Here is a 19,022-nt window from a genome sequence, read left to right as displayed (position 1 = left end):
TCTGAAAAGCTACCCCCACTTGTCATACCTGCTCGGAAAGGTGCGCCAGCTCTGCGCACATTTCCGCAAGTCCCACACGCACGCTGCCACCCTGCGGACACTGCAATATAGGTTTAATCTGCCAGTGCACTGACTGCTGTGCGACGTGCCCACACAGTGGAACTCTACGCTCCACATGTTGGCCAGACTCTATGAGCAGCGTAGAGCTATAGTGGAATACCAACTCCAACTTGCGCGGCGCAGTGGGAGTCAGCCTCCTCAATTATTTACAGAAGAGTGGCCCTGGTTGGCAGCCATCTGCCAGGTCCTTGGAAAATTTGAGGAGTCTACCCACGTGGTGAGCGGCGATGCTGCAATCATTAGCATCACCATTCCTCTGCTATGCATCTTGAGAAGTTCCCTGCAAAGCATAAAGGCAGACGCTTTGCGCTCGGAAACCGAGCCAGGGGAAGACAGTATGTCGCTGGATAGTCAGAGCACCCGCCTGTCTATATCTCAGCGCGTTGAGGAGGAGGAGGAGGAGGAGCATGAGGAGGATGAGGAGGAGGGGGAAGAGACAGCTTGGCCCACTGGTGAGGGTACACATGCTGCTGGGCTGTCATCCTTTCAGCGTGTATGGCCTGAGGAGGAGGAAGAGGAGGAGGAGGATCCTGAAAGTGATCTTCCTAGTGAAGACAGCCATGTGTTGCATACAGGTACCCTGGCACACATGGCTGACTTCATGTTAGGATGCCTTTCTCGTGACCCTCGCGTTACACGCATTCTGGCCACTACGGATTACTGGGTGTACACACTGCTCGACCCACGCTATAAGGAGAACCTTCCCACTCTCGTTCCCGAAGAGGAAAGGGGTTCGAGAGTGTTGCTATACCACAGGGCGCTGGTGGACAAACTGATGGTAAACTTCCCATCCGACAGCGCTAGTGGCAGAAGGGGCAGTTCCGAGGGCCAGGTAGCAGGGGAGGCGCAGAGATCAGGCAGCATGTACAGCGCAGGCAGGGGAACATTCTCCAAGGCCTTTGCCAGCTTTATGGCTCCCCAGCAAGACTGTGTCACCGCTCCCCAGTCAAGGCTGAGTCGGCGGGAGCACTGTAAAAGGATGGTGAGGGAGTACGTAGCCGATCGCACGACCGTCCTCCATGACGCCTCTGCCCCCTACAACTACTGGGTGTCGAAGCTGGACACGTGGCCTGAACTCGCGCTGTATGCCCTGGAGGTGCTTGCTTGTCCTGCGGCTAGCGTCTTGTCAGAGAGTGTGTTTAGTGTGGCTGGGGGAATCATCACGGATAAGCGTACCCACCTGTCAAACGACAGTGCCGACAGGCTTACACTCATCAAGATGAACAAAGCCTGGATTTCCCCAGACTTCTCTTCTCCACCAGCGGACAGCAGCGATACCTAAGCAATACGTAGGCTGCACCCGCGGATGGAAGCTACGTTCTCTCTCACCATCCAAAACGGGGACATTTCTGCTTCATCAATCTGTGTCTAATATTCCTCCTCCTCCTCCTGCTCCTCCTCCTGAAACCTCACGTAATCACGCTGAACGGGCAATTTTTCTTAGGGCCACAAGGCTCACTCATAATTTTTCTAAACAATTTTTATATGTTTCAATGCTCTTAAAAGCGTTGAAACTTTAACTTGAACCAATTTTTCGTTAAACTGGGCTGCCTCCTAGTTACCACTTAAGCCACATTAACCAAAGCGATTAATGGGTTTCACCTGCCATCTTGGTTGGGCATGGCCAATTTTTTGGATGTACATTAGTACTGTTGATACAGCAATTTTTGTGGGCCCTCGCCTACAGTGTAATCAAATGAATTTTTTGCCCACCTGCATTACAGCTGACGTTACATCCGCTGTGTTGGGCAATGCAATGGGATATTTTTATGTACCGCCGGTGGGTTCCAGGGAGCCACCCATGCTGTAGGTGCACACGGAGTTTAACCTACATGTGTCCACTTGTAAAGAACCCCAGTCTGACTGGGGCATGCAGTGTGGGCCGAAGCCCACCTGTATTAAGCACGACATTACTACCTCAGCTGTGTTGGGCAATGCAATGGGATATTTCTATGTACTGCCGGTGGCTTCCTGGCACCCACCCATGCTGTGGGTCCACAGGGAATTATAAATGCATCTGTTTCCACTTGTAAAGAACCCCAGTCTGACTGGGGCGTGCAGTGTGGGCCGAAGCCCACCTGCATTAAGCACGACATTACTACCTCAGCTGTGTTGGGCACTGCAATGGGATATATTTATGTACCGCCGGTGGGTTCCAGGGAGCCACCCATGCCGTGGGTCCACACGGAGTTGTAACTACATGTGTCCACTTCTAAAGAGCCCCAGTCTGACTGGGGCATGCAGTATGGGCCGAAGCCCACTTGCAGTAAACATGACATTACCTCAGCTGTGATGGGCAATGCAATGGGATATATTTATGTACCGCCGGTGGCTTCCTGGCACCCACCCATGCTGTGGGTCCACACGGAGTTGTAACTGCATGTGTCCACTTGTAAAGAACCCCAGTCAGACTGGGGCATGCAGTATGGGCCGAAGCCCACCTGCATTAAGCACGACATTACTACCTCAGCTGTGTTGGGCAATGCAATGGGATATTTCTATGTACCGCCGGTGGCTTCCTGGCACCCACCCATGCTGTGGGTCCACAGGGAATTATAAATGCATCTGTTTCCACGTGTAAAGAACCCCAGTCTGACTGGGGCATGCAGTGTGGGCCGAAGCCCACCTGCATTAAGCACGACATTACTACCTCAGCTGTGTTGGGCAATGCAATGGGATATTTTTATGTTCCGCCGGTGGGTTCCAGGGAGCCACCCATGCTGTCGGTCCACAGGGACTTCACAATAGGGAGTTGTACCTGCCTGTGTCTATGAATTAAAAACCGCGGTCTGACTGGGGCATGCAGACACCTTGACAGAATGAATAGTGTGTGGCACATAGGTTCCCCATTGCTATGCCCACGTGTGCAGCTCCTGATGGCGGTGGCACAGGATTCTATTTCTCATTGCTTCTGTACAGCATTGTGGGCTATCGCCCCGCCCCTTTTAAAGAGGGTCGCTGCCTAGCCGTGCCAACCCTCTGCAGTGTGTGCCTGCGGTTCCTCGTCATGGCAGACGCACTTCTAAATAGACATGAGGGTGGTGTGGCATGAGGGCAGCTGAAGGCTGCGCAGGGACACTTTGGTGTGCGCTGTGGGGGGGAGGGGGGGGGGGGTTGGGCAGCATGTAACCCAGGAGAAGTGGCAGTGGAGTGTCATGCAGGCAGTGATTGTGCTTTGTTGGAGGTAGTGTGGTGCTTAGCTAAGGTATGCCATGCTAATGAGGGCTTTTCAGAAGTAAAAGTTTTTGGGAGGGGAGGGGCCCCACTCTTGCCGCTATTGTGGCTTAATAGTGGGACCTGTGAACTTGAGATGCAGCCCAACATGTAGCCCCTCGCCTGCCCTATCCGTTGCTGTGTCGTTCCCATCACTTTCTTGAATTGCCCAGATTTTCACACAAGGAAACCTTAGCGAGCATCGGCGAAATACAAAAATGCTCGGGTCGCCCATTGACTTCAATGGGGTTCGTTACTCGAAACGAACCCTCGAGCATCGCGAAAAGTTCGTCCCGAGTAACGAGCACCCGAGTATTTTGGTGCTCGCTCATCTCTACTAACCATCATACACTGCAAAAATAATCCTGCCCTGGGGCCTCCACAGTTTGAGAACAGAAAGGTCCAAGTAAAGAAATGTGATGGCCACCATGTGGTGCTCTGCCCTTTTTGCTGCTTCCAGGACTTGTTCCCATCAGGAATAGTAAGGAAACCTTTTTATTTCCTTGACCAACCAGTATAACGTGGATGTTGCTCAGCCTAGCAGAGAAAACAACTCTTCCATGGGTGGTGGGATTATAGGTCAGGTCTGTATTTTTCCCTTTTTGATATGAGGATAGTACCGTATTTCCTTGGGGAGTGCAGTGACTGGAAATAAGCAGGAAACGGGAAAGTGTGTTATTTTCTTCTACCTGGATACTGGCCAGTGCAGGAAATTTCATAAATCCCCCAAGTTACGGCATTTTTTATGACCTGCATATACCTCACTGTATTATGAGTCCATCTCATAATTTAAAGGAACATGAAACAGAAAATTCACAAAAAACTTCCCATTTTTGTCTCGGACAACCATGAAAATTGAGAAACTGATTTTCTATGTTTTAAATGTTCTTGGTTTCCCTGATCGTTTTCCTCCACTTATCCCCTTACTTCCCTCATCTAACCAGACAAGTCAGCAAAAACTTTTCAGATACTTCTGATGTTACATACTCTTTTATAAAAAAAAAGACAAAAGTAATGTAGAAGTGATACCCAAAAATTATACATGCAAGCTTATAACATGAAGATATACCATTGTAGGTTTTTTCTGGCTGAGGGCACTTTAAATTGAATGATTCCTTCAGCTTTTCACTGGATCTCGGGAATCTGAACTATGATTGCTCAGTGTAAATGCCTGTACAATGTGAAGGAAGAGCAAGAATTTGTTTGGATGGTACAGACATAAAAACCAAAGGACTATCAGCCTGTGTAAAAAGGCCATAATTCATCTATGAACGGTTGCCTGTCTACTGCGACAGTCGTCCCATGTGAAAGGGCCCTAAGATGGTACCATACTACTCTACATCCAGATACACCTGGATAGACCTAAACCATTAAACTCCATCACCACTCAATATAGTAAGAGGTCAAAATATGAGACTGCCTTGTCTATAATAACAAAGATTTATGCCATCCCCTCTAATAAGATGCATCCTTACAGGACCAGAGGGAAGATGTCCTAGTCCACTTGCTTTATAGTGACTTGCAACTGGGATGAAAAAATGTTAACTTGTATAGTCGGAAAGATGCGAGGGTCGATGATGATTATCGTAGTAATGGCTGATGTTTATTGCGTAACCACTATTGGGAATTATACGAACGCAAGATCTAATTGATGTAATAAACACTGTTGTGGCCCCCATGGACAATGTGTGAGCGGTCTCGATCCAAGTCACGGTGGTTAATCTAAAAGTTTGCATAAACAGAACACAGAGAGAGTTGTGTAGTTGCCACCACAGTGGTTGTTGACCTGCAGTATTACTGAGAGAGTCCACCATAGAGACTGTGAGTGCTTACCATTGTGGACTGTCACGTGTGTCCACAGAGCCATGACAGGCCGCTGAGTATGTAAAGAAAGTGTACCTTGATCAGGCGAGAACTGAGAAGCTGGGACAGTCTTGCCAAGTTCTAGAGTCAGGGTTGGCAAGTATTGAAACTGTGTTGGGGTTTGTTCACATCAGCATTCAGAAGTTCTGTTCTCCTGCTCCGTTCAGGGAACAGGATAATGGCACCCCGAATGGTTCCATCTTATGACAGAACCGAATGGCGCCGAACGGACCCTTGTTGACTATAATGGGGTCCTTTGATTTCCGGCCAGCTGTCCTGTTCCCTAGCAGCGTTCTGAAACTGTATGAAGTTAAAGTGACTGTAACACCGATTCAGCTGCCAAGTAAATACTGTGGTGCTGTTTAAACCAAATGGTAAGTGAACGAGCCAACGATGATTTTAATCCCTGCATAAAATGAAAAGTGAATGATGATTATCCGTCATTCGGTCGTTGGCTGCGTTTAGACCTAACGACTGTCGTTCACTTTCGCTCATTTGAACAATTCTTTTAAGGATCGTTCCGTCTAAAGGGAATCTTTAATCTACTTACTTGTAAAAGTCCCACAAACTTGACTTTCATCCTTTCCACCATCCTCTTGCTCCGTGCACAAAGTGGACACACTATGATGAATTAGTGAAATGTAGTGCTCAAAGCGTACAATGCTTTGCCTGGTCAATGCAGTATTCTATATACAGTATGTAAGTGATGTCAATTTGGAAGTTTTTGGTTAAAATGAAATTCACTTGAACATTCAGCAAGAATTGTAGTTATAGAGGTGTGGAGGCAGCAGTCACACCTCTGCTCTGGTACATGACGGGTCCCAGAGTTCTCTCTGCCACATAAGAAGACATCAGTATTATGAATGGCACATGGTAGGTGGGGACCTTTTTACAAATTTTGCATTCAGCTCCAGAAGCTTCAGGTTGCTCCTTATGTTTTAGATGTACCAACCGTGCCTTGTGCAGTGACCCTGTGTATTCATATATATTACCGTGTTTCCCCGAACATAAGACAGTGTCTTATCTTAATTTTAAGTTCAAACGGATTTTATTTAGTCATTTTTTCAACTTGTGTAAACAGTTACATAAAAACCTTGTTCATATATCTTACTTTGCATAGAAAAGAAATGACTAGTTTTTCTTAACCAAATAATTGTATGAAGAGAAAGAACTTCAGAAATTAGAGCTTGAAAGTAAGAGATATAGATTAAGAAGGATAGGTAAAAAAGATCTCCCACGCGCCCGGTGGGTGCGCCCCCCCCGTCAACTTATACTTTATATTTTCCTGGAGCCGTAGTGTTTTATCTAGATATTTCCCCTCTCAGGAGCCATTCCTTAATTCGGTCGGAAGATCGGAATGCCACCCATGTCGCCCACGTCGCATAGAACCTCTGGCGCCTGTTGTTATCCTTGGCGATGGTTTCCTCTAGTTGTTTTATACTATCTAAGTTTTCCAGCCAGGTAATTCTATTTGGGATTGTTGTCGACTTCCATAGCCTAGGGATCACCTGCCTCAAGGCCATGATAAAAAATCTGAGTAGGCCCTTCTTTGCTCCTGATATGGAACCTGGGAATATTGATAGCAGGGCCATTTCCGGAGTGAAGGTGATCCCGGCATGGGTCAGGGCATTGTATAGCCTGTTAACATCTTCCCACAGTTTCTTGATCCCAGGGCACGACCACCATATGTGTTGGAAGTTCCCTTCGTCTACTGCGCATCTCCAGCATCTACTTGATAGCTGAGGATATATTCTGGCTAATTTGGATGGTGTTTTGTACCACTGGGAAAGCAACTTGTAGTTCATTTCCTGCATTTTACCCGAGATTGACATCTTATGTGTCAGAGTCATAGCTTTTGACCAATCTCCGTCTGGAACTGGTCTCCCCAGTTCCCTTTCCCACTGTGCCTTGAACCCTACTGCTTCGTCTTTTGTTTCCTCCGCTAGCAGTATGCGATATGAGAGGGAGATCTCTTTCATTGGTGGTACCTTCGCCACACACAACTCCTCAAACCTCGTCAATGGTTTGTTTAGTGTTGCCACTGTACCCAGAGATCGAACGTAACATTGAATCTGCAAGTACTGGAACCACGCTCCGGCTACCGGACCCCCGGATCCCAGAATGTCTTTTAATGTTTTGAGATGCCCATTTTCCATCACATCTCTGATGCATGGTGTGGTGACCCCTAGCCTAGCTACTAGCGATCCGTCATCTGTCGGAATTGGCAGCCCAGGGTTTCCTACAAGTGGGGTGAGTTGTCCAGGACACGACACCAAGCCTTTTCTTTTCCCAAACCTGTCCCAAATTTCTAAAATATTTGTTAAGAGGGGAGGCAGTCTCAGTTCTTTCCTGTTTTCACCCCTGGGTATCCAGAACAAACCCCTTGCTTCCCCTGGTATTGTTTCCTGTTCCATATTCACCCAAAGTTTGGTGCTTCTATTGTGTAGAAGATCCAGGATGCATTTGCATATTGCTGCCTTGTAATATAAATCAAAGTCTGGAAAGCCTACTCCTCCCTCTTCCTTAGTTCTAGTGAGTGTTTTAAATTTTAGTCGTGGCCTGGATCTCCCCCAGACAAATTTCGTCGTTATTCGTCTGACACGAGTCATAAAGTCTCTAGGGAGCTTAATGGGAAGAGTCTGAAATAGATATAAAAGTCTAGGTAGGGAGACCATTTTTAAGACATTAATCCGACCGAACCATGACATTGTTAAGGACCTCCACAATTGTAAGTCTTTCTCTAGTTTGGAGAGCGCCGGTTTGTAATTAAGCTCAAAGAGTTGGTCTGGATTTGAGGTTAAAGTTATTCCCAAGTAGTTTATTTTGTCTGTACGCCACTGGAAGGGGAAGGAGTTGTTTAATTGGGCTGCTTCTTCTGGTGGGACCGTGATATTTAGAATTTCAGATTTATGTGTATTCACTTTAAAGTTACTCAATCTTCCGAATAGTTCGAATTCTTTAAGGATACTAGGGAGGGCGATTGTGGGGTTGGTCATGAAAATTAGCAGATCGTCAGCAAACAGAGCCAACTTCTGTGCCGAGGCCTCCGTCCTGTAGCCCTTGATGTTGGGGTTGTTTCTTATAGCATTTGATAGGGATTCCATGACAAGTATGTATAATGTGGGTGACAATGGGCATCCCTGTCTGGTCCCGTTTCCTATTTTTAAGGGCTGTGAAAGGGCCCAATTGACTCTTATTTTTGCCGATGGGTTTTTGTATAGAGCCATAATCCATTCTCTAGCCCTTGATCCTAGGCCTATCTTTTGTAACGTTGCTTCCAGGAAGCCCCAGTGGACCCTGTCGAAAGCTTTTTCTGCATCGACTGTCAATAGGCTAAGGGGATTCCTGGATTTCTGTGCCCTTGGGATGATGGAGAGGGTTCTGAGGGTATTATCCCTAGCTTCGCGGCCCGGTACGAACCCAACCTGTTCTTTATGGATTAATGTTGGTACTAGGGGTTGCAGTCGTGTGGCTATTATTTTGGAAAAGATTTTTGTATCTATGTTGAGAAGTGAGATGGGGCGGTAATTACTGCACTCTAGCGGATCCTTCCCCGGCTTGGGCAGAACCGTGATGATTGCCTGTAGGGCTTGTGATGGGAAGGGACAATTATTTGATATAGCATTGAACGATTTTACCAAGATAGGGCCCAGCAAATCCCCGCATAGTTTGTAAAATCGTGGAGTGAACCCGTCAGGTCCCGGGCTCTTATCTACTTTCAGGTCCTTGATTACCGCCGCCACTTCCTGTTCTGTAATATCCGTCTCTAACTCCTGGGCTGCTTCCGTCGGGATAGGGGGAGGGGCATTCTTGTTTAAGTAGTCTTGCAGTATTGTATCGCCTCTAGATTGGCTAACGTTTGTGTCGCTTTGAATATTATACAGTCCTTGGTAGTATGACTGGAATCTATCAAGGATTTCTCCTGTGGAGTGTAACAGTCCGTTGTTGGGGGAATTAATGGCAAATATATGAGACTGAACAGTCTTGGGATTTACAGCCCTTGCTAGCCATTTGCCACATTTATCACCATATTCATAATAGCCCCCCTTAATTTTATCCCTGTGGCAAAGGGTTGCCTGGTCCAAAATGTCCCTGACCTGGCCCCTCAGGTTTGATATGTCTGCCCGTAATTTGTCTGAGGGTGTTTTTTTGTTTGAAGTTTCTAAGGCTCCCAGCTCCTCCAGTTTTTTCTCTAAGTTCTGGGAGCGCTCCTTTTTAAGCCTCGTTCCATGTGATATGCACACTCCCCGAACTACACATTTTAGGGCTTCCCACTTTATCGGGGCTGCTGTGCTGTCTAGTTTGTGGTCTTCCTTGAAGTTTTCTATCGTGGATCGGATTTCTTTCAGGCCTATTACGTCGTTTAATATATTGTCATTTAACCGCCACGTGTTTTTCCCCCCTCGGTCCCCCGCAAGCACCCTCAGTGATCCGTAGACCGGAGCGTGGTCCGACCATACCATGTTACCTATAGAACTTGTAGGGAACGAGTCTAGGAGTGTGTGTGATACCAACAGGTAGTCTATTCTACCGTAGCTATTATGTGCTACTGAGTAGTGACTGTAATCCCTGGATCCTGGGTGTAAGGTTCTCCAGAGATCTACTAACTTCATGGAAGTCAGTGCCCTCTTCAATCTGCACAGTGCTGCAAAGGAAACGCCAGACTTACCCGTAGATGAATCTAATGGGGGGTCCAAACACGCATTGAGGTCTCCACCCAGAACTACTTTTGATCCCGTTGCGAACTCCGCCAGCACTTCCAGAGTCTTTAAGCTGAACTGGACCTGCCCCTGGTTGGGAAAGTACATGTTAGCGATTGTTAACACTTGATGCCCCATTGCAATTTTGATGAATAGATATCGACCTTCGGGGTCTGACATGGATCCCAGCACGCGATGAGGGAGCTGCTTATGGATTGCTATTGAGACCCCTCCAGTTTTTTTATCCCCATGGACACTATGGTGCCATGTGGTGTAGTGGCGTGTAGTGCATCTCGGTGTGCTGGCTACTGTAAAATGTGTTTCTTGTAGCAGCGCTATCATTATGCCCTTTCTGTGCAGGTGGGAGAGGATTTGTCCTCTCTTGGCGGGTTTGTTTAGACCCCTGACATTGAAGGTGCAAAATGTCAACTCCATCATGTAATTGGTGCAGCGAAGGAGTCTCCACCCACCGAGCGCAAGGAGGTATAGAAAAAGAAAAGAGAGCTAAGAGAAAGTTGAACTCTACTACCCCCAGAGAGGGGTGTAGGGAAAAAAAGGATTCTCCGGAAACCAGTCCAGAGTTGTTTGGGTTGCTACTAGTCGATGACTAGTGCGGGGACGGCGAGGATAGCCGTCCTTCCCTTGGGGGGCGAAGAGGTGCATGGCGGGGGTGTTTCCCCACTCACTCCGACTTGACGATTGGGGTCCTAACCGGGCCCTGTTAAACAATAGGCAAACAGTGAGATTAACTAGGTAACCGTCCCGTCTCACTCTAACTACTGTGACCTGTCTTGTGTGTTGCCCACTTGCGCTAGGTCTGGACTTTCTTGGATGAAAATGTGGTGTGCTTATCTTAATTTTTGTTCAAAAAGGTTTAACTTTTTTACATGTATAGCTGCCTGGACACTATTTAAATTGACTTTTTAAATTAACTGTTAGCAGGGCTTAATTTTGGAGTAGGGCTTATATTTCAAGCATCCTCAAAAAGCCTGAAAAATAATTTTGCATCCTCAAAAATTCTGGAAAATCATGCTATGTCTTATTTTCAGGGAAACAGGGTACTATATTTGCCATGGCAAGGAGAATTTCAGATGATATTGGGATGTCTGCGTACTGATATATATATTAACCTCTTTCACAGCAAACCAGCGGTGCCATCCAGGTCAACAAGGTCATTTAATGAGATGTTTACAACGTCGGCTTCACCTCAAGGGCAATCCCAGTCACCAGAGTGGTCCGTTAACCAGGTACTGGAAGATAATCAACTCCATCATTATTAAAATATCATTTAATTATACCGATACGGCACGTATTGAGTGTTGGTATTTAAATGAATGCATGGTCCTATAGCCATGGGGACAAATATGTCCAGACTCCAGGATCCCTCTATAAGGGAAGTAAGACCTCTGTGCACTAAACGTGTGAAGAACTTTCTATGCACGACAGCCAAGTTCTACAAGTAGGGCAGCAGTGTGAAGCATGGCAGAAATCTCTTGATGGACGCACCTAGCATTAAGCTCCAATGTATTTGACTGCAAACCATACAGCGGCACACATCATCCATGCAAAATGTATAAGATGCTGTATATTTTTTTTCTAGTGGCCAACTGTATAGGGAAGCACAGCACAGTGCACTTATACAGTTAGAGTATACTAATGTAGGACGCAAGCTGAGCTGTGATTGGTTACTATACGCAACAAAGCTTTTGTTTTAGAAAGTTTCATAATCTCCCCTTATGTCTATCGAAAGGCTGCAGATATAGCAATAAGTAATAGAAAGTTGACATGCTCAAAATGCAAGGGAGGTCGCTGTTGTTCCTGATGTTACATTATCAGAGGGGCCATTTTTAGCTTGTGCTATAGACAGATGTGGTTTTCAACATAAAAGACAAATGCATATCAATTTTCATAGGGAGGCAAACTAAAATGACAAAATAATTGAGGAATGTTTGGGTCTCCTAGTGAGAGAATCGCCCCATATTTTATGTGATTTCAGGTATTGGTCAGGCCATTTGTAGAAGTTTCATTCCAGCGCACTGTATGCCAGACATCAACAGCTGATGGACCGAACCCCAACTGGAATGAAGAACTGGAGCTGCCATTCAGGTAAATACGGCTGCAAAATGAGAATATCCAGTTGCAATGTGCTAAAACCAATGTATAGTAATCAATTTGGATTTTAGAGGGTTGATCGAGGAGCTGCAGAGTATTTTGACATCCTGCCTTTATAGATTTATTATCAGAACTTCAACGAGTGTAATAACAGTGATTCTAATGATAAGTATAAAGTAGTTAATTCATTTATGCAGTTCTCTAATATACAGTATTCCCATGGTGATCCTACCATTGAGATTCTTAGATTAATAGCAGTCTGCATTACTCCTTTCCAGAAGGCAGATAAAGTTTTGTGGTGGCCCTTTTAGAAGAAAGGGAAACTAGCTCATCAAAAAATAGATTTGGCATGGTCTTATTCGGTAGAACAAATGTGAGTGTTCTCTAGAGATGAGCGAGCACCAAAATGCTCGGGTGCTCGTTACTCGAGACGAATTTTTCGCGATGCTCGAGGGTTCGTTTCGAGTAACGAACCCCATTGAAGTCAATGGGCGACTCGAGCATTTTTGTATATCGCCGATGCTCGCTAAGGTTTTCATTTGTGAAAATCGGGGCAATTCAAGAAAGTGATGGGAACGACACAGAAACGGATAGGGCAGGCGAGGGGCTACATGTTGGGCTGCATCTCAAGTTCACAGGTCCCAGTATTAAGCCACAATAGCGGCAAGAGTGGGCCCCCCCCCAACAACTTTAACATCTGAAAAGCCCTCATTAGCAATGCATACCTTAGCTAAGCACCACACTACCTCCAACAAAGCACAAACACTGCCTGCATGACACTCCGCTGCCACTTCTCCTGGGTTACATGCTGCCAAATCCCCCCCCCACGACCCAGTGTCCACAGCGCACACCAAACTGTCCCTGCCCAGCCTTCAGTTGCCCTCATGCCACGCCACCCTCATGTCTATTTATAAGTGCGTCTGCCACAGGAAAAGCAGGAACACACTGCAGAGGGTTGGCACGGCTAGGCAGCGACCCTCTTTAAAAGGGGCGGGGCGATAGCCCACAATGCTGTACAGAAGCAATGAGAAATCCAATCCTGTGCCACCTCCATCTGGAGCTGCACACGTGGGCATAGCAATGGGGAACCTATGTGCCACACACTATTCATTCTGTCAAGGTGTCTGCATGCCCCAGTCAGACCGCGTTTTTTTATATATAGTCACAGGCAGGTACAACTCCGCAATGGGAATTCCGTGTGCACCCACAGCATGGGTGGCTCCCTGGAACCCACCGGCGGTACATAAATATATCCCATTGCATTGCCCAACACAGCTGAGGTAGTAATGTCATGTTTAATGCAGGTGGGCTTCGGCCCACACTGCATGCCCCAGTCAGACTGGGGTTCTTTAGAAGCGGAAACAGATGCATTTACAACTCCCTGTGGACCCACAGCATGGGTGAGTGCCAGGAAGCCACCGGCGGTACATAAATATATCCCATTGCATTGCCCAACACAGCTGATGTAACGTCAGCTGTAATGCAGGTGGGCTAAAAATTAATTTGATTACACTGTAGGCGAGGACCCCCAAAAATTGGTGTATCAACAGTACTAATGTACATCAGAAAAATTGCCCATGCCCAACCAAGAGGGCAGGTGAAACCCATTAATCGCTTTGGTTAATGTGGCTTAATTGGTAACTAGGCCAGGAGGCAGCCCAGTTAAAATAAAAATTGGTTGAGGTGAAAGTTTCAACGCTTTAATGAGCATTGAAACGTATAAAAATTGTTTAGAAAAATCATATGACTGAGCCTTGTGGGCCTAAGAAAAATTGCCCGTTCGGCATGATTATGTGAGGTTTCAGGAGGAGGAGCAGGAGGAGGAGGAATATTATACACAGATTGATGAAGCGAAAAGGTCCCCGTTTTTGATGGGGATACAGAACGATGCTTCCATCCGCGGGTGCAGCCTACGTATTGCTTAGGTATCGCTGCTGTCCGCTGGTGGAGAAGAGAAGTCTGGGGAAATCCAGGCTTTGTTCATCTTGATGAGTGTAAGCCTGTCGGCACTGTCGGTTGACAGGCGGGTACGCTTATCTGTGATGATTCCCCCAGCCGCACTAAACACCCTCTCCGACAAGACACTAGCCGCAGGACAGGCAAGCACCTCCAGGGCATACAGCGCGAGTTCAGGCCACGTGTCCAGCTTCGACACCCAGTAGTTGTAGGAGGCAGAGGCGTCACGGAGGACGGTCGTGCGATCGGCTACGTACTCCCTCACCATCCTTTTACAGTGCTCCCGCCGACTCAGCCGTGACTGGGGAGCGGTGACACAGTCTTGCTGGGGAGCCATAAAGCAGTCAAGGGCCTTAAAGAGTGTTGCCCTGCCTGCGCTGTACATGCTGCCTGATCTCCGCGCCTCCCCTGCTACCTGGCCCTCGGAACTGCGCCTTCGGCCACTAGCGCTGTCGTATGGGAATTTTACCATCAGTTTGTCCGCCAGGGTCCTGTGGTATAGCAACACTCTCGAACCCCTTTCCTCTTCGGGTATGAGAGTGGAAAGGTTCTCCTTATACCGTGGGTCGAGCAGTGTGTACACCCAGTAATCCGTAGTGGCCAGAATGCGTTTAACGCGAGGGTCACGAGAAAGGCATCCTAACATGAAGTCAGCCATGTGTGCCAGGGTACCTGTATGCAACACATGACTGTCCTCACTAGGAAGATCACTTTCAGGATCCTCCTCCTCCTCCTCAGGCCATACACGCTGAAAGGATGACAGGCCAGCAGCATGTGTACCCTCACCAGTGGGCCAAGCTGTCTCTTCCCCCTCCTCCTCATCTTCCTCCTCCTCCTCCTCCTCCTCACCGCGCTGAGATATAGACAGGAGGGTGCTCTGACTATCCAGCGACATACTGTCTTCCCCCGGCTCGGTTTTCCGAGCGCAAAGCGTCTGCCTTTATGCTTTGCAGGGAACTTCTCAAGAGGCATAGCAGAGGAATGGTGACGCTAATGATTGCAGCATCGCCGCTCACCACCTGGGTAGACTCCTCAAAGTTTCCAAGGACCTGGCAGATGTCTGCCAACCAGGCCCACTCTTCTGAAAATTATTGAGGAGGCTGACTCCCACTGCGCCGCCCATGTTGGAGTTGGTATTCCACTATAGCTCTACGCTGCTCATAGAGCCTGGCCAACATGTGGAGCGTAGAGTTCCACCGTGTGGGCACGTCGCACAGCAGTCGGTGCACTGGCAGATTAAACCGATGTTGCAGGGTGCGCAGGGTGGCAGCGTCCGCGTGGGACTTGCGGAAATGTGCGCAGAGCCGGCGCACCTTTCCGAGCAGGTCTGAGAAGCGTGGGTAGCTTTTCAGAAAGCGCTGAACCACCAAATTAAAGACGTGGGCCAGGCATGGCACGTGCGTGAGGCTGCCGAGCTGCAGAGCCGCCACCAGGTTACGGCCGTTGTCACACACGACCATGCCCGGTTGGAGGCTCAGCGGCGCAAGCCAGCGGTCGGTCTGCTCTGTCAGACCCTGCAGCAGTTCGTGGGCCGTGTGCCTCTTCTCTCCTAAGCTGAGTAGTTTCAGCACGGCCTGCTGACGCTTGCCCACCGCTGTGCTGCCACGACGCGCGACACCGACTGCTGGCGTCGTGCTGCTGCTGACACATCTTGATTGCGAGACAGAGGTTGCGTTGGAGGAGGAGGGTGCTTTAGTGGAGGAAGCATACACCGCCGCAGATACCACCACCGAGCTGGGGCCCGCAATTCTGGGGGTGGGAAGGACGTGAGCGGTCCCAGGCTCTGACTCTGTCCCAGCCTCCACTAAATTCACCCAATGTGCCGCCAGGGAGATATAGTGGCCCTGCCCGCCTGTGCTTGTCCACGTGTCCGTTGTTAAGTGGACCTTGGCAGTAACCGCGTTGGTGAGGGCACGTACAATGTTGCGGGAGACGTGGTCGTGCAGGGCTGGGACGGCACATCGGGAAAAATAGTGGCGACTGGGAACTGAGTATCGCGGGGCCGCCGCCGCCATCATACTTTTGAAGGACTCCGTTTCCACAACCCTATACGACAGCATCTCCAGGCTGATAAATTTGGCTACGTGCACGTTTAACGCTTGAGCGTGCGAGTGCGTGGCGGCGTACTTGCGCTTGCGCTCAAACACTTGCGCTAGCGACGGCTGGACGTTGCGCTGAGAGACATTGGTGGATGGGGCCGAGGACAGCGGAGGTGAGGGTGTGGGTGCAGGCCAGGAGACGGTAGTGCCTGTGTCCTCAGAGCGGGGTTGGATCTCAGTGGCAGGTTGGGGCACAGGGGGAGGGGCAGCGGTGCAAACCAGAGGCGGTGAACGGCCTTCGTCCCACCTTGTGGGGTGCTTGGCCATCATATGCCTGCGCATGCTGGTGGTGGTGAGGCTGGTGGTGGTGGCTCCCCGGCTGATCTTGGCGCGACAAAGGTTGCACACCACTGTTCATCGGTCGTCTGCACTCTTAGTGAAAAACTGCCAGACCTTTGAGCACCTCGGCCTCTGCAGGGTGGCATGGCGCGAGGGGGCGCTTTGGGAAACAGTTGGTGGATTATTCGGTCTGGCCCTGCCTCCAATGGTTGGGCATCAGTCACGATAAACTCCTCTGGTGGGAGAGGAAACACTGCTGCCCAATCTGAGCAGGGGCCCGAGAACAGTTCCTGGGAGTCTGCCCGCTCCTCAGAATGTCTCATTTTCATGGAGTGAGGAGGCTGGGAGGAAGGAGGAGCAGCAGCCAGAGGATTCTGAGTTGCAGCAGTGGACGGCGCAGAACTCTGGGTGGACGATAGGTTGCTGGAAGCACTTTCTGCCATCCACGACAGGACCTGCTCACACTGCTCATTTTCTAATAAAGGTCTACCGCGTGGACCCATTAAATGTGCTATGAATGTGGGGACGCCAGAAACGTGCCTCTCTCCTAATCCCGCAGCAATCGGCTGCGATACACCTGGATCAGGAGCTCGGCCTGTGCCCACACCCGGACTAGGGCCTCCGCGTCCTCGGCCGTGCCCACGTCCTCTAGGCCTACCCCTACCCCTCAGCATGCTGTATTACCAGGAATGCAGAAACACAACTCTGTAATTAAATGTGCCGCTTATTGGCCTGTGGTTGGAGGCTGAGTTCGCTTACTGAACGCCAGGAAATAATTTGGCGCAAGCCTGCTGTAACACTTAGCTGGCTGCGTATGATTTTGGAGAACTACTACCCCCAGCAGACACGGACCCAGAACACTGAGCACAGTGACAGGCAGGCCAAATAGATTTTTTTCCAATATTTTTTTCTAAAGGACCACTGCGTATATTCAATGTATAATATATGTCTTCTGGTCCTGCCTACACAATTCTGTCCCTGATGTGTGTGTCACGGAACTGCAGTGTTGCACTGTTTTTAACTGCAACAGAGCGGTGATTTCAGAGCCAGGAAATAATTTGGCGCAAGCCTGCTGTAACACTTAGCTGGCTGCGTATTTATTTGGAGAACTAATACCCCCAGCAGACACGGACCTAGAACACTGAGCACAGTGACAGGCAGGCCAAATAAATTTTTTTCCAATATTTTTTTGAAAAGGACCACTGCGTATATTCAATCAATAATATATGTCTTCTGGCCCTGCCTACACAATTCTATCCCTGTAGTATTACTGCAGGGCGCAATGCTCTGCACGGCCGATATACCAAAAAAAAAAAATGTGCAACACTGCTAAAAGCAGCCTCCACACTACTGCACACGGTTAGATGTGGCCCTAAGAAGGACCGTTGGGGTTCTTGAAGCCTACACTAACTCCTAACACTCTCCCTACAGCAGCTCCAACACGATACCACTGTCCCTCAGCTAAGTCACAACGCATCTGTGGCGAGCCGCGGGAGGGGCCTATTTATATACTCGGGTGACACCTGATCTCGCCAGCCACTCACTGCAGGGGGGTGGTATAGGGATTGAACGTCGCAGGGGGAAGTTGTAATGCCTTCCCTGTCTTTCAATTGGCCAGAAAAGCGTGCTAACGTCTCAGAGATGAAAGTGAAAGTAACTCGAACATCGCGTGGTACTCGTCTCTAGTAACGAGCATCTCGAACACGCTAATACTCGAACGAGTATCAAGCTCGGACGAGTACGTTCGCTCATCTCTAGTGTTCTCATTAAGACAAACAAAGTAATCTTGTAGATATGATACCTTTCCTTTGCTAACAAAGAGATGATCTTACAGCAAGCTTTGGAAACTACTTTGGTTTCTTGATGAGGCATATGAAGCAGCATATACTGTATATACATTAAAGGGCACAGACATTGGGTGATTAATTTGTACCTAAAACAGTAACGGAACAGGATGAGCAGGTGAAATAATTAATAATTAGTCCACTGATGCCTTTAAACTTTCCTATTTCAGTTGGGGTCTTTTTCTTGGTGCTGTAGGAAACATGGATTATGTGGTTCCATAGACTTTCAGAAGTCCTGTGGCGTGGACTAATTAAGTATTTACTAGTCTGCTCATCCTGTTATTGTTTTAAATGCAAAGTAATCCCACCATGTCTGTGCCCTTTTATGTGTGTGTATATATTACAGTATATGCTGCTTCAGATATATTCTATTACAGCCTGATGAAGAAACCAAAGTAGTTCTGAAAGCTTGCTGTAGCATCAACTTTTTTGGTTAGTCATTAAAAGGTATCATATCTACAAGAATGCATAGATTCTCTTACTTAGAACAATCACATCTCGTTTACAAAAAACAGGCTGGAGATGAAGGCTGAAAATCATATACAGTATAATAAAAATTAACAGTCAGAACAATATTCCTTTCGAAAACCACCAATAAGTCCAAAGCTGTGTTCAAATGAAACCGCCATACAGTGCCCAAATAATGGAGCTAGATAATTGCTCAACAGTTATTCTCTAATGATAGCACTGTGGAGGCCTAATTAATATTGATATGCAATTCCCATTTTACCAAGGCTCAGATCTGGGGTTTTTAATCCAGGCATCCTAAATCGGTAGACCCTGCTGTGAAAATCCTGAAGAAGGTGATGGAGCTTAGAAATTAGAGTCCCCGGGGT

The 19,022-nt window shown here is 48.1% G+C and overlaps 1 protein-coding gene across 1 annotated transcript in view; it reads left to right on the top strand.

Annotated features, from left to right (window-relative positions):
- Positions 1-19,022, top strand: part of CC2D2A (coiled-coil and C2 domain containing 2A) — a 124,982-nt gene that overhangs the window by 87,094 nt on the left and 18,866 nt on the right. The window contains exons 24-25 of the mRNA XM_066573263.1: positions 11,038-11,143; positions 11,893-12,002. Coding sequence (XP_066429360.1) covers positions 11,038-11,143; positions 11,893-12,002 — 216 coding nt within the window. The remainder of the gene's footprint in view (positions 1-11,037; positions 11,144-11,892; positions 12,003-19,022) is intronic.

The sequence above is a fragment of the Eleutherodactylus coqui genome, chromosome 7 (assembly GCF_035609145.1).
Source record: "Eleutherodactylus coqui strain aEleCoq1 chromosome 7, aEleCoq1.hap1, whole genome shotgun sequence".
Classification (NCBI taxonomy): Eukaryota; Metazoa; Chordata; class Amphibia; order Anura; family Eleutherodactylidae; genus Eleutherodactylus; species Eleutherodactylus coqui.
This window is presented reverse-complemented; position numbering and strand designations above follow the sequence as displayed.